Source organism: Sinocyclocheilus rhinocerous, unplaced genomic scaffold (genome assembly GCF_001515625.1).
Source record: "Sinocyclocheilus rhinocerous isolate Xijiao unplaced genomic scaffold, SAMN03320098_v1.1 scaffold1231, whole genome shotgun sequence".
NCBI classification, from domain to species: domain Eukaryota; kingdom Metazoa; phylum Chordata; class Actinopteri; order Cypriniformes; family Cyprinidae; genus Sinocyclocheilus; species Sinocyclocheilus rhinocerous.
This window is the reverse complement of record NW_015654047.1, coordinates 75,176-86,223: the sequence shown is the minus strand read 5'-3', so window position 1 is coordinate 86,223 and position 11,048 is coordinate 75,176. Positions and strand designations below refer to the sequence as shown.

Genomic DNA, 11,048 nt, shown 5'->3' with positions numbered 1-11,048 from the left:
TCTTATAAATTTAAACAGTAGGGGGGCGTTTTACCCCACTCTACCCTATATATTACTATTATGTGTATATACAAGTTTAATAATTAAAAATAATAAAATATTCTTTTTTGCATTACAGTAATGATAATTATTTTTTATTATTATGAATATATTTATTCTTTCAGCAAAATGTCTTTTTTTGTTTTTTGTTTTGTTTGATATTTGTGATGAAATATGACCTAGACTTGATCTACTGCACTTTATGAATATGGTAGTACTTTATTTATTCCTGAACCTTGTAGTGATTCTGTGATGCTTTTATTATCCTGAATTGTCAATGCTCGTTTTTATGCAGTTATGGCATAATATAATTATATAAGCAGATCATCACAACAGTCAATGTTAAGACTCATGTATGCTTTACTGTTATCATTGAGATGAAGCGGAGTGTTCTGTCGGCCCTGTGGGTAAAATGCCTTAATAAATTGTGCAACGTCAGCAAACTATGTTTTGTGGTTTATCTTATGCATATAAATAATGTAAATGACAAGAGGGAGAATGTAGATGAGATTACTTGAGGGGAGTTACCATGGATGACAGATGGCTAGAAACAAATCTGTAAGTATCGGTTCATTCATCCTTTTTGCAATGTGGTTAATAAGACTACATTAACGTGCTATTTAAAGGTGCTGAAAGTGACTGTTTTCAAATTCCATGTATAAACTTTCTCTACTACCTGACAGATATCACTGAAGTCCAATGCTCTTTAAACAACTTGTGCTTTTTATCCAGTAAGAAAAGTGTAAGGTTTTGGAGAAGAGTTCATGTAGTTGAAGCAAAATGGCTAAAATCACATACAGCACCTTTTAATGAAACGATTATTCAAATGGTATGCGTAATACTTCACTAAAAAGTCAAAATCATTGATGTCCTCAAACAATTTGGAACAAAATATAAACATTATTATCTGAAATGCTGTTTGCTGTCATTTTAAACAGAACGCCATAAAAGCTGAGCCTGAGACAGGGGTGATGAAAGAAAAATGAAAGGTTTTGGATAGTAGCACAAAGGGGATCATTCTTTTCAGAGAAGCTCACATGATGCCAGGAGCTGCAACCGCACCTGGGCATCTCTCAGGCCACACAGCCTCAAATATCAGACTTTATTATTATCTGGCATTGTTAGTGATTAAACATGTCTCGGAATATTAGCATAATTTTCGAGTTGACTGAAGAGGCCCTTTCACACCAACTAGTTTTACTGTTTTGTTTTCATCAAAAGGTTAGGGTTAACAATACTCAAGTAAATGTACTTAGTTACTGTCCGCCTCTGGTCACTCAAATTAAAGGAATAGTTCACAACAAAATGAAAATTTGCTGAAAATTCAGGCTGTCAAAGATGTTGAGTTTGTTTCTTCATCAGAACAGGTTTGGAGAAATGTAGCATTATATCACTTGCTTACCAATGGATCCTCTGCAGTGAATGGGTGCCATCAGAATGAGTCCAAACAGCTAATTAAAAAATCACAATAATCCACAAGCAATCCATATCACTCCAGTCTATCAATTAATGTCTTGTTAAAAGTGTTTAAATAAACAAATGCAAGACATTTTAACTTTAAATGGTTGCTTCTGACCAAAATATGAGTCCAATAATGCTTTCTTCAGTGGAAAAAGTTCATTCCCTGTTGTAAAATTCACCAACAAATTTGTTTAGAACTGTTTTGCTCTGTTTACAATTGTAAACGGTGCTTGATCTGTGCATATTTCTCTCCTGATTCAGACAAGACCACTTTATAGATATCTATTATGGATAGAGGACTTTTTTTGGATGAACCTTCCTTTTTGGATTGTAAAACTAATATGCTGATTTGCTACTAAAGAAACTTTTCTTATCAATGTTGAATTTGATACATACTTGCTGAAAAATAGTGTTAATTCTTAAAAATAAGTCCTACTGACCCCGAATTTGAATGGTAATGTATGGAATGAGGTTGTGCCACCTTTAAATCTAGCCTATTATACATAAAGAGGAAGATATCCACATTTGGTGTTCAAGGACAAATGGTTGAGGTATGGATGAGCTCAGCTCAGCATAGGACAAGGTGTCCGGTTTCCAACCACTGATCTCCGAATATCAGAGGAGCTTCAGAGAAAAAAAACCTGTGGTACATAGTGTTCTCAAAGCAAACTATCATTCATTCAGCTGTCACCCTGATACATCCTGAGTTACAGCATCCTAAAACTCTTTAGTATCACTTCTGAGTTATCATCAGCTACAATTAGAAAGAAAAAAGGCTCTTTTAACACATTTCACCAGAGGTTTCTTTGAAGCTCTTTCTAATTCCTTCTTTTCTTCTCCCTCAATCTCAATAAAGTCTTATTGCGCTCTGTTCAGGCTTCCTGCGCAGACTTAAAACTGGACATATCGTATTTCCTCTTTAAAAAGCAGTTATATTGTCCTCCGTAAAGATATTCATCAGTTTGAAAAACAGTCATGCCGTTGTGAAGGGCTGCTGGATTATCCGGCAAGAACAGGTGGGTTTTTATTAAAGCAAAGGAGGAGCCAGTCCAGACTAGACAAGATGTACGGGTTGAAAATCTCAGATGGACAGACAGACAAAGCAAGAGAACAGACAAGTGTTAACATGGCGCTGTTCACCACTAAGTTTGTCCAGAGAGCTTCGCTCTTTGTGTCCTACGGAGGTTTAGTCACAACCTTTATTACAACCTTCCTGCCACTATGGAAGACGATGAACTCGGATCTGAATGAGATGGAGAACTGGTATGAGGGTCTCTGGCACATGTGTATCTACACAGAGGAAGTTGGCATTCACTGCAAAGCCTTCGAGTCTTTTTTAGCCCTTCCACTAGACACTTTAGCTTCACGGGTTCTCATGTGCATTTCAATCGCGACGGGATTCCTCGGTGTGGCGGCTGCTTTTTTCGGACTCCAAGGTGTTGAGATTGGTGCCGGGCGGGAGAGGATGAAGAGGACGCTGCTCATCCTCGGTGGAGTGTTTATCGTTGTGTCGGGGATCACGACCCTTGCACCTGTTTCGCTAATGGCGTACATAATGGTAGTGAAGTTCTGGGATGAGAATCTTCCGGATGTGATGCCCAGATGGGAGTATGGAGAGGCCATGTTTTCTGCCTGGTTTGCTGGACTTCTTTTAGTTGTTGGAGGGGCTTTTCTTTTTGTTGCTGTTTGCATGGGCGATCATGAAGCAAAGCTGCAAAGTAAAATTCTCGCTCGCAATCAAGAACAACGCCCGAGAACTCAGCATTACAGAAAGACGGAAATCATATAGCTTAGATTTCATCTTAAGGCTGGAAATATTCACTCAGCTTTACTAAACAATCATGCCAGACTTATCATGAAATATCGAATTTGTTTTAATCAGCGTTGCAATTGCATCAGAGGAGTTACTTGCATGGCGATTTTTCATATTTATTCATCCCCTTGAGAGCTAAATTATACTTTTAGTAATGCTTCAGTTCTTTTACACAAGAATCAATCTCTGCGGACTTGAGAGATTTGTGAGCTGTCATCCTAAAGAATACTAAAACTCTCAAAATCTTTTTTGTAAGGGTTGTACGGGATGGCAGCTGATTTATTTGCACTGTTGATGCATTGGACCAAAAACTCAATTAATGTTATGCATGATTTGGAAGCATTTGGACAGAATTATTCACATTTTCTGAAGCTGTCAGGAGACTTTCAAAGCCCTCTTTGGAAAAGAAATCAGTGGCATATTGGTATAGATTTAAAAACATTTAAACTAGTATAGTAAAAGTATATATATATTATTTTATTTGTTTTTAATTAGTTTAGTTTTATTTTATTGATTTATTTGCACTGTTGATGCATTGGACCAAAAACTCAATTAATGTTATGCATGATTTGGAAGCATTTGGACAGAATTATTCACATTTTCTGAAGCTGTCAGGAGACTTTCAAAGCCCTCTTTTGGTTTAAAAACATTTAAACTAGTATAGTAAAAGTATATATATATTATTTTATTTGTTTTTAATTAGTTTTGTTTTATCTTATCATTTTCTTTTCTTTGTGTGTGCATTATTTGACACTTTTTAACAGTACGTTTTATCAATGGTAGCATTTGCCAATTATGGTTAATGCTGTAATGCAAGTTTTTCAAATTGAGAATATAATTTGTGTCTCAATAAATTTGTAATTAAGTTTTTGGGATCTGTATTCTGTGCATAATCATAAAACTGAAATGAACTGAAAACATTTTAATTGTAAAAGATTTGTTCTTAGAGATAATTCACATAGAAATTACAATTCTGTCATCCCATCTTCTTATGTTTTTCTATTATGTTCCACAGAAAAAAGAAAGTCTTAAGTTTCAGAGCGACGTGAGGATGAATATCCCTAAGCATAATGAAGTCAGTTATTGACTGAATATGTTTATGTTGAATTATTGTTAAATCAAGCCATAAGTTTTATAAATTGATGAATGAATGAAGATAAGCTAAATAAAAGTGTATAGATTGATTAGACCTCACTCCAAATGCCTCCATTCCTCTGTTGTGAAGTGTTTTTGGGATAGCAAAGATTGTGTAGCCTGTATAACATCCCTAATGGATATTTTGGCATCAGTTAGAACAACATTAAAACAAGTATAAAGGAAATGAAAGAAGACAAATAGGGAGAGACAAACCACAGCTGAAGCAGAAGTTGAAAACAATGAATAATTTTTTCTTGTCTAGGACAGGCATGCTACCTTTTAGTGCTCGGCTAATCTTGCCAGCGAAAGTCATCTAGCGTAGAGTTCAGATAAGAGTTTCCTGTGAAACATAGAGGTCAGCGGGTACAAATGAAGAGAGGGTGTGCCTTTGGTCTGCAGTCAGTGAGCATACATCCATATACAGATGTTAAAGGGGTCATATGATGCTGCTAAAAATTATTTTGTGTATTTGGTGTAATGAAATGTGTTTATGCGGTTTAAGGTTAAAAAAACACATTATTTTATTAGAACGAGGCGTTTTAGGTAGGTGTGGCTGACTCTTAACTTTTATAAAGAATATCTCTTTGGATTTGAGACTTTAGTCTTTGCAACTTTACAGATCTTCTTTATGCACCAAGAGCTTGTAACACTCCAAAGAGAAAGGAAAAATTGAAATCGCATCATATGACCCCTTTAAGCGCTCAACTGCTGATATGATCCCTTGTTAATATCTGAAAGCACATCTACGTTGCAGAGATAAAGGTGTTAAATTGTGTTAAAAAGTGTGCACTGTCTAGAATCAGACAATGTTCCTTTTTATGTTTTGTATGTTCATTTGATGATGTTCTGTCATCATCAGTCAATTATACTGTTATAAACCTTTTCTAAACCATTTTTATAATCCTTTCAAACTTTCCATTTATCAAAGAAACTTGACAAATGTAAAAATGTATCAGTTTTCACAAAAATATTAAGCAGCACAACAACGGTTTACAATGATATGAAATACTTCTTGAGCAGCAAATCAGCAATGATTTCTGAAGGATCATGCGACACTGAAGACTGGAGTAATGATGCTGAAAATTCAGCTTTGTCATTACAAGAATAACTTACATTTTAATATTGTATTAAAATAGAAAACAGTTATTTTCAATTCTAATAATATTTCACATTATTACTGTTGTACTGTATTTTTGATCAAATAAATGCAGCCATAAAATGGTGACCATAAAAATATAAAAAACCTTACCGACCCAAACTTTTGAACAGTGGTGTACAGTATATATATTATATATTTTAATTCCTATATTATATTAATAAAATGATATCTAATCTAATGTTGTCATAACTGATCGATTTTACATTTTATTGTACTCGCGTGTTTTTTAAACTCGCCAATATTTCTCACGTTTGCATTTTTAAACAAAAATACTAATAATTTATTATCACTATCCATCCAGGTACTAACCTTATCAATAAGCAATTGTGTCCTTGAAAATCTAAAGCTATCGATCCTTCCACAGGGGTTAAAACCAGCAGGAAAAGCACATCTACAGGAAGAATCCATTAACATTCATAACACGGAATAAGGCTAATTCATAATTCATCAGATCTGTGATCTTCTATATAATATGCTGTGACCTGTATGGCTCTGTGCACTGGGACAGGCCATGTCTGGTGAAGGGAATGAGTGCCTCCTGAAATGATTTATCATGTTTGTCCTTTTATCCTTGAGGTGATGTTTCCTCAGCTCTTCACCTCTAATTTTTGGTGACTTTCCTCCATTGCCAGCAGAGGGCATCACAAGTAGATGTTCTACCAGGATCTTTGCTTGCTGATGGAGTTAAGTTTGATTGAACCTGCTGGCAGATGCTGCAGAGATGTCAGAAGACTGCAGTAAAAACAGACTGCTGGTGCAGGACTGAATCCCTAATGCATTGGTTGTATCTACTGCTGCTTTAATGCAACAACATACTGTTTTTTTTTGCACATAAAGATATCTAAAACTGTTGTTTGCATCTAAGTGGCAAGCACAACTTTAATCAGTGAATCATCATTTCAATTACTGTTGTACTGTATTTTTGATCAAATAAATGCAGCCATAAAATGGTGACCATAAAAATATAAAAAACCTTACCGACCCAAACTTTTGAACAGTGGTGTACAGTATATATATTATATATTTTAATTCCTATATTATATTAATAAAATGATATCTAATCTAATGTTGTCATAACTGATCGATTTTACATTTTATTGTACTCGCGTGTTTTTTAAACTCGCCAATATTTCTCACGTTTGCATTTTTAAACAAAAATACTAATAATTTATTATCACTATCCATCCAGGTACTAACCTTATCAATAAGCAATTGTGTCCTTGAAAATCTAAAGCTATCGATCCTTCCACAGGGGTTAAAACCAGCAGGAAAAGCACATCTACAGGAAGAATCCATTAACATTCATAACACGGAATAAGGCTAATTCATAATTCATCAGATCTGTGATCTTCTATATAATATGCTGTGACCTGTATGGCTCTGTGCACTGGGACAGGCCATGTCTGGTGAAGGGAATGAGTGCCTCCTGAAATGATTTATCATGTTTGTCCTTTTATCCTTGAGGTGATGTTTCCTCAGCTCTTCACCTCTAATTTTTGGTGACTTTCCTCCATTGCCAGCAGAGGGCATCACAAGTAGATGTTCTACCAGGATCTTTGCTTGCTGATGGAGTTAAGTTTGATTGAACCTGCTGGCAGATGCTGCAGAGATGTCAGAAGACTGCAGTAAAAACAGACTGCTGGTGCAGGACTGAATCCCTAATGCATTGGTTGTATCTACTGCTGCTTTAATGCAACAACATACTGTTTTTTTTTGCACATAAAGATATCTAAAACTGTTGTTTGCATCTAAGTGGCAAGCACAACTTTAATCAGTGAATCATCATTTCAGGTTTAGTCACAACCTCTCCTGAAATGAAGTGTCCTGTTCTCTGATCCGACAGCATATTTAATGAATATAAAATCAGAGAGGTTCCTCTTTGTGATGAGCACAGCAAAAAGGGCCTCATGACCCTTTCAATAATAATTAGACTGTAAGTGTCGTCAGACATCTTTTTACTCCTTTTTCAAAGGCAGTCATACACACATGACGCAGAAAAGATCTAGACGTTTACATTAGGGTTTGTTGTTAAGGTTAGTGCATAGTTGCTAGGTAGATGGTTGCCAAAAGTAACAATTTTTATATTATATTATATTATATTTTATTTTTATATTAATTTAAACAGTTATTATCAAACAATTATATTCATTTAGTAACATAAATGTATCTTAGTGTAGGCTATATCTTTAAAGTTTTATAATTCATTATCTTCTTGTCGATCCACCAGTTCACATTTACAACTGCGTGTTTTCTGCGTAAAAATAGTTTCAGTTCAAGCGGCATGTGAACCAATCATCTCTTCCTCTTTACTAGTTATAGCAAAAAATAAACATGAATGAACATCAGAAGGTATCTTGTTTCAACCACGGAAAGACATCAATACACACCATTTTTCCACCAAAAATGATCCACCAAAGTCCACAGACGTTAATTTAATCTACTGTCTGGTTAGTCTGTCAGACAAAATTGGCAGATTCGCTGTTATGATTGGTTGGATCGCCTGTCAATCAAACTCCCGGTGACGGGTGAATACCGGTATAGCGATTGACCGGTTGCCAATATTGTGATAGTTTTATCTCTATACCGGAATTGCACACAAACTGCATTGCAATCATTTTCCAAATTATCATTTGTGTAGAAAAATTACGAAGTCTGTAAACGGCTGCTAACAGAGGCCAGAGAAGCTGAAGATGGACCCAAAGAGGAGAGAATACTTAGAACATACTTAGAACAGCAGCTACGCTAATTATGTCTATATTTGTTTCTCTGTTTTTGCCACAGGATTGACATCCCGTGGTAACTAGGATTTACACAAGATTCAGTCTGGATCCAGAACACCTGAGAAGAGATGATGCCAACCCCTCAGAGGACCATACATGACCATACAGGACCATACATTCATACAACATACAGAACTACCACATTTTGCTATAAGTTTGATTGCATCATATAATAATTGCTGTTAATAGTGTTCATCGTGTTTGATTACGTATTTAATTGATTTTTCCGTACATTTCTGCCATATGTACATTAACTGACAGTCACCACTGATAAGCTACCACTAAATATTGTAGAAACTTAATTTGCTGTAAAGTTGCTTTGCAATGATTTGTATCGTGAAAAGCGCTGTACAAATAAACTTGAATTGAATTGAATTGAATACTGTAGCAGGCAGCGCAGCTCACTGTTCACTATGAGCAAAATATTGGAAGAAAATCCTAAATATTGAATTGGGGGGTGGTTTCAATTGAATTTTCTTTTCCTCTTACCTCTGTCTAAGAGTAATGTTTTGAAGCACAGCGGTATCAGAATCGGCCAATTTGCTCGTAAAAAAAACTGAAATAGGAATCGGCCATGAAAAATCGTTCTTAGTCCATTGCTATGTAGTAGCTTGGTTGTTAGTATGTAGTATTTAGTATGCTAGGGTGTTCTAAGCTGGTGCATACTGGCCCGAGTCAGAGCCCTTTTTTATTATTCATCAAGTTAAAATCCTCTTAATTACAAAATTGTAGCACACCAACAACAAACTTTTAATTCTTGTACTCTTTGTGCTGTGGACAGGATGGGAAAACCACCTGCATAACTCAGCGTTACTCAGGGTTAAAGGTTCATTCAAATTCCTAAACCTAAGTATGAGCAAAAATAATAGTGATAAGTCTTAGCAAGCGCCACTAATGAGCGCTAATGATCTGTAGAAAGATCATCCACAGGGGCAGCATATACAGTAATGCAGCGAGAACCTGAGATTTGATCTGCTTAATCGGCAAATTAGACCCACGATGTTATACATTTGAGAGAGAACAAGTTCAATCAAACTAAGGAGAATAAAAGAGATCATAGGAACAGAGTGATTTAGATAGCGGTCAACCAAAGGAAGCAGACGGATAGGTTGGGGGAGTGACAAAAAGGAGCGACAGAGGTGCAGGAGGGGGTGAAGAGCGAAAGGGAAAGTGGAGCGCTGGGAAAATTCATGCTGTGTTAGCATCCCTGAGCAACTCCATCAATACTGCATACAGCTGAGTTACTGGCAAGAGTCCTGCTGCTGCAATCCCAACCTCCGCCAGAGAGAGAGAGAGAGAGTGAGCAGGAGTGAGTAAAAAAGAAAGAAGGGGGTAAAAAGAGAGGGTGTTTATGAAAGACAAGCACAAAAGCAGAGAGAGAGAGTAAGAGAGAGCAGTTCTTACAAGCGCCTCTGCTTTCTGGTGTGTGTGTGTGTCAGAGATTTGTGGTGGGACTGTGCCTTGATCTTGGGCTACTGCAGTAAAAGAGTGAGGAGGAGGCAGGAGAAAGTGCTGCGCATTGGAATGCACCATAGGAAAGAGGAATAACACCAATCCAGCTCCACAGATAACATTGGACTGGATACCCAGTGACATCTCAGCGGCTTCCACACCTCTGGCCTTATGCAGAAAATTCTGAGCACACCTGATTTAGACCGGACCAGGTGAGTAGAGATCATTAACTCTCAGTTTGGCAATGTTATGCAATTCAGATTGTAATCTGCTAGAGCACGGAACAGTGTTTTATCAGATTTAATGAACTTCTGCTAGCAGATAAGATAAAAGAAAGCTCCATACGTGTGACATCTGAGGCTGAATTTTGCACAACGAAGCTGTTTGGTCAGGTACAGTAGATCGGTGCAGATTTGAGGTCCACAACGTTGGAGTATTATAGTAGTGCATTGAGATCTCAAATGATGGATGAACTTAAGTAAACTTTAGTTCTCTCCATCTATCTCAGCTTCAGTTTTTCTTTCTACACTGAAAAAAAGTTTAGAAGCAGTTTTTACTCTGAAATTGCTAATAAATTTCACAAACAAATGGCATGTAACATTCAATTAAATGTCATATTTTGAAGTAGACAAAAAAAAGGAAAAATTATTATTTTTTTCAGTGAGGAATTTAAGGAATTTTAAAACTATGATTTCCAGGCATGGAAAAGGCATACCTTTTCTTGAAAGTTGTGGAAATTTCTATAGTCAGTTTTACTTTTATTTTACATTTACATTTAGGCTATTACATTTAGATTTAATCTAGAGAAATTGCTCTTTGTGAGTGCAATCTTAATATACAGTGCCTTTTTTTCGCGTTATGCTGCAGCCTTATGTTAAGCTTTAAATTACTTTTTATTTCACATCAATCTACACTTCATACACCATAATGGCAAAGCAAAAACAGAACTGTAACAACTTTGTACATTTATAAAAAATAAAAAACTTAAATAAGTACATTGCATAAGTATTCAAACCCTTAACTCTGTACTTAGCTAAAGCATCTTTACAGCCTCAAGTATTTTTGGGTATGATGCAACAAGCTTTGCACATCAGCATTTGGCAATTATCTGCCATTCTTCACCTCACCTCTTCACCTCCCAAGCTCTGTCAGGTTGGATGGGGGCAAACACACATTTTCAGGTTTCTCCAGAAATATTTGATTGGGT

General features: G+C 36.1%; 2 protein-coding genes across 2 annotated transcripts in view; both read left to right on the top strand.

Annotated features, from left to right (window-relative positions):
• Nucleotides 1–2,605: 2,605 nt before the first annotated feature.
• LOC107716548 (putative claudin-24) lies at nucleotides 2,606–3,289 on the top strand. The gene has a single exon (XM_016523024.1). It carries the CDS (start codon nucleotides 2,627–2,629, stop codon nucleotides 3,287–3,289), a length of 663 nt encoding a protein of 220 aa, XP_016378510.1. The 5' UTR covers nucleotides 2,606–2,626.
• A 6,636-nt stretch (nucleotides 3,290–9,925) lies between these two features.
• The window catches only part of LOC107716541 (apoptosis-inducing factor 3-like), a 30,830-nt gene continuing 29,707 nt past the window's right edge, over nucleotides 9,926–11,048 (top strand). Inside the window, exon 1 of the mRNA XM_016523016.1 lies at nucleotides 9,926–10,053. The gene's annotated coding sequence lies outside the window, so the exon portion shown is untranslated. The remainder of the gene's footprint in view (nucleotides 10,054–11,048) is intronic.

Coding starts and splice junctions, on each gene's coding strand:
- LOC107716548 (XM_016523024.1), top strand. CDS start 2,627: ATGGCGCTGTTCACCACTAAGTTTGTCCAGAGAGCTTCGCTCTTTGTG.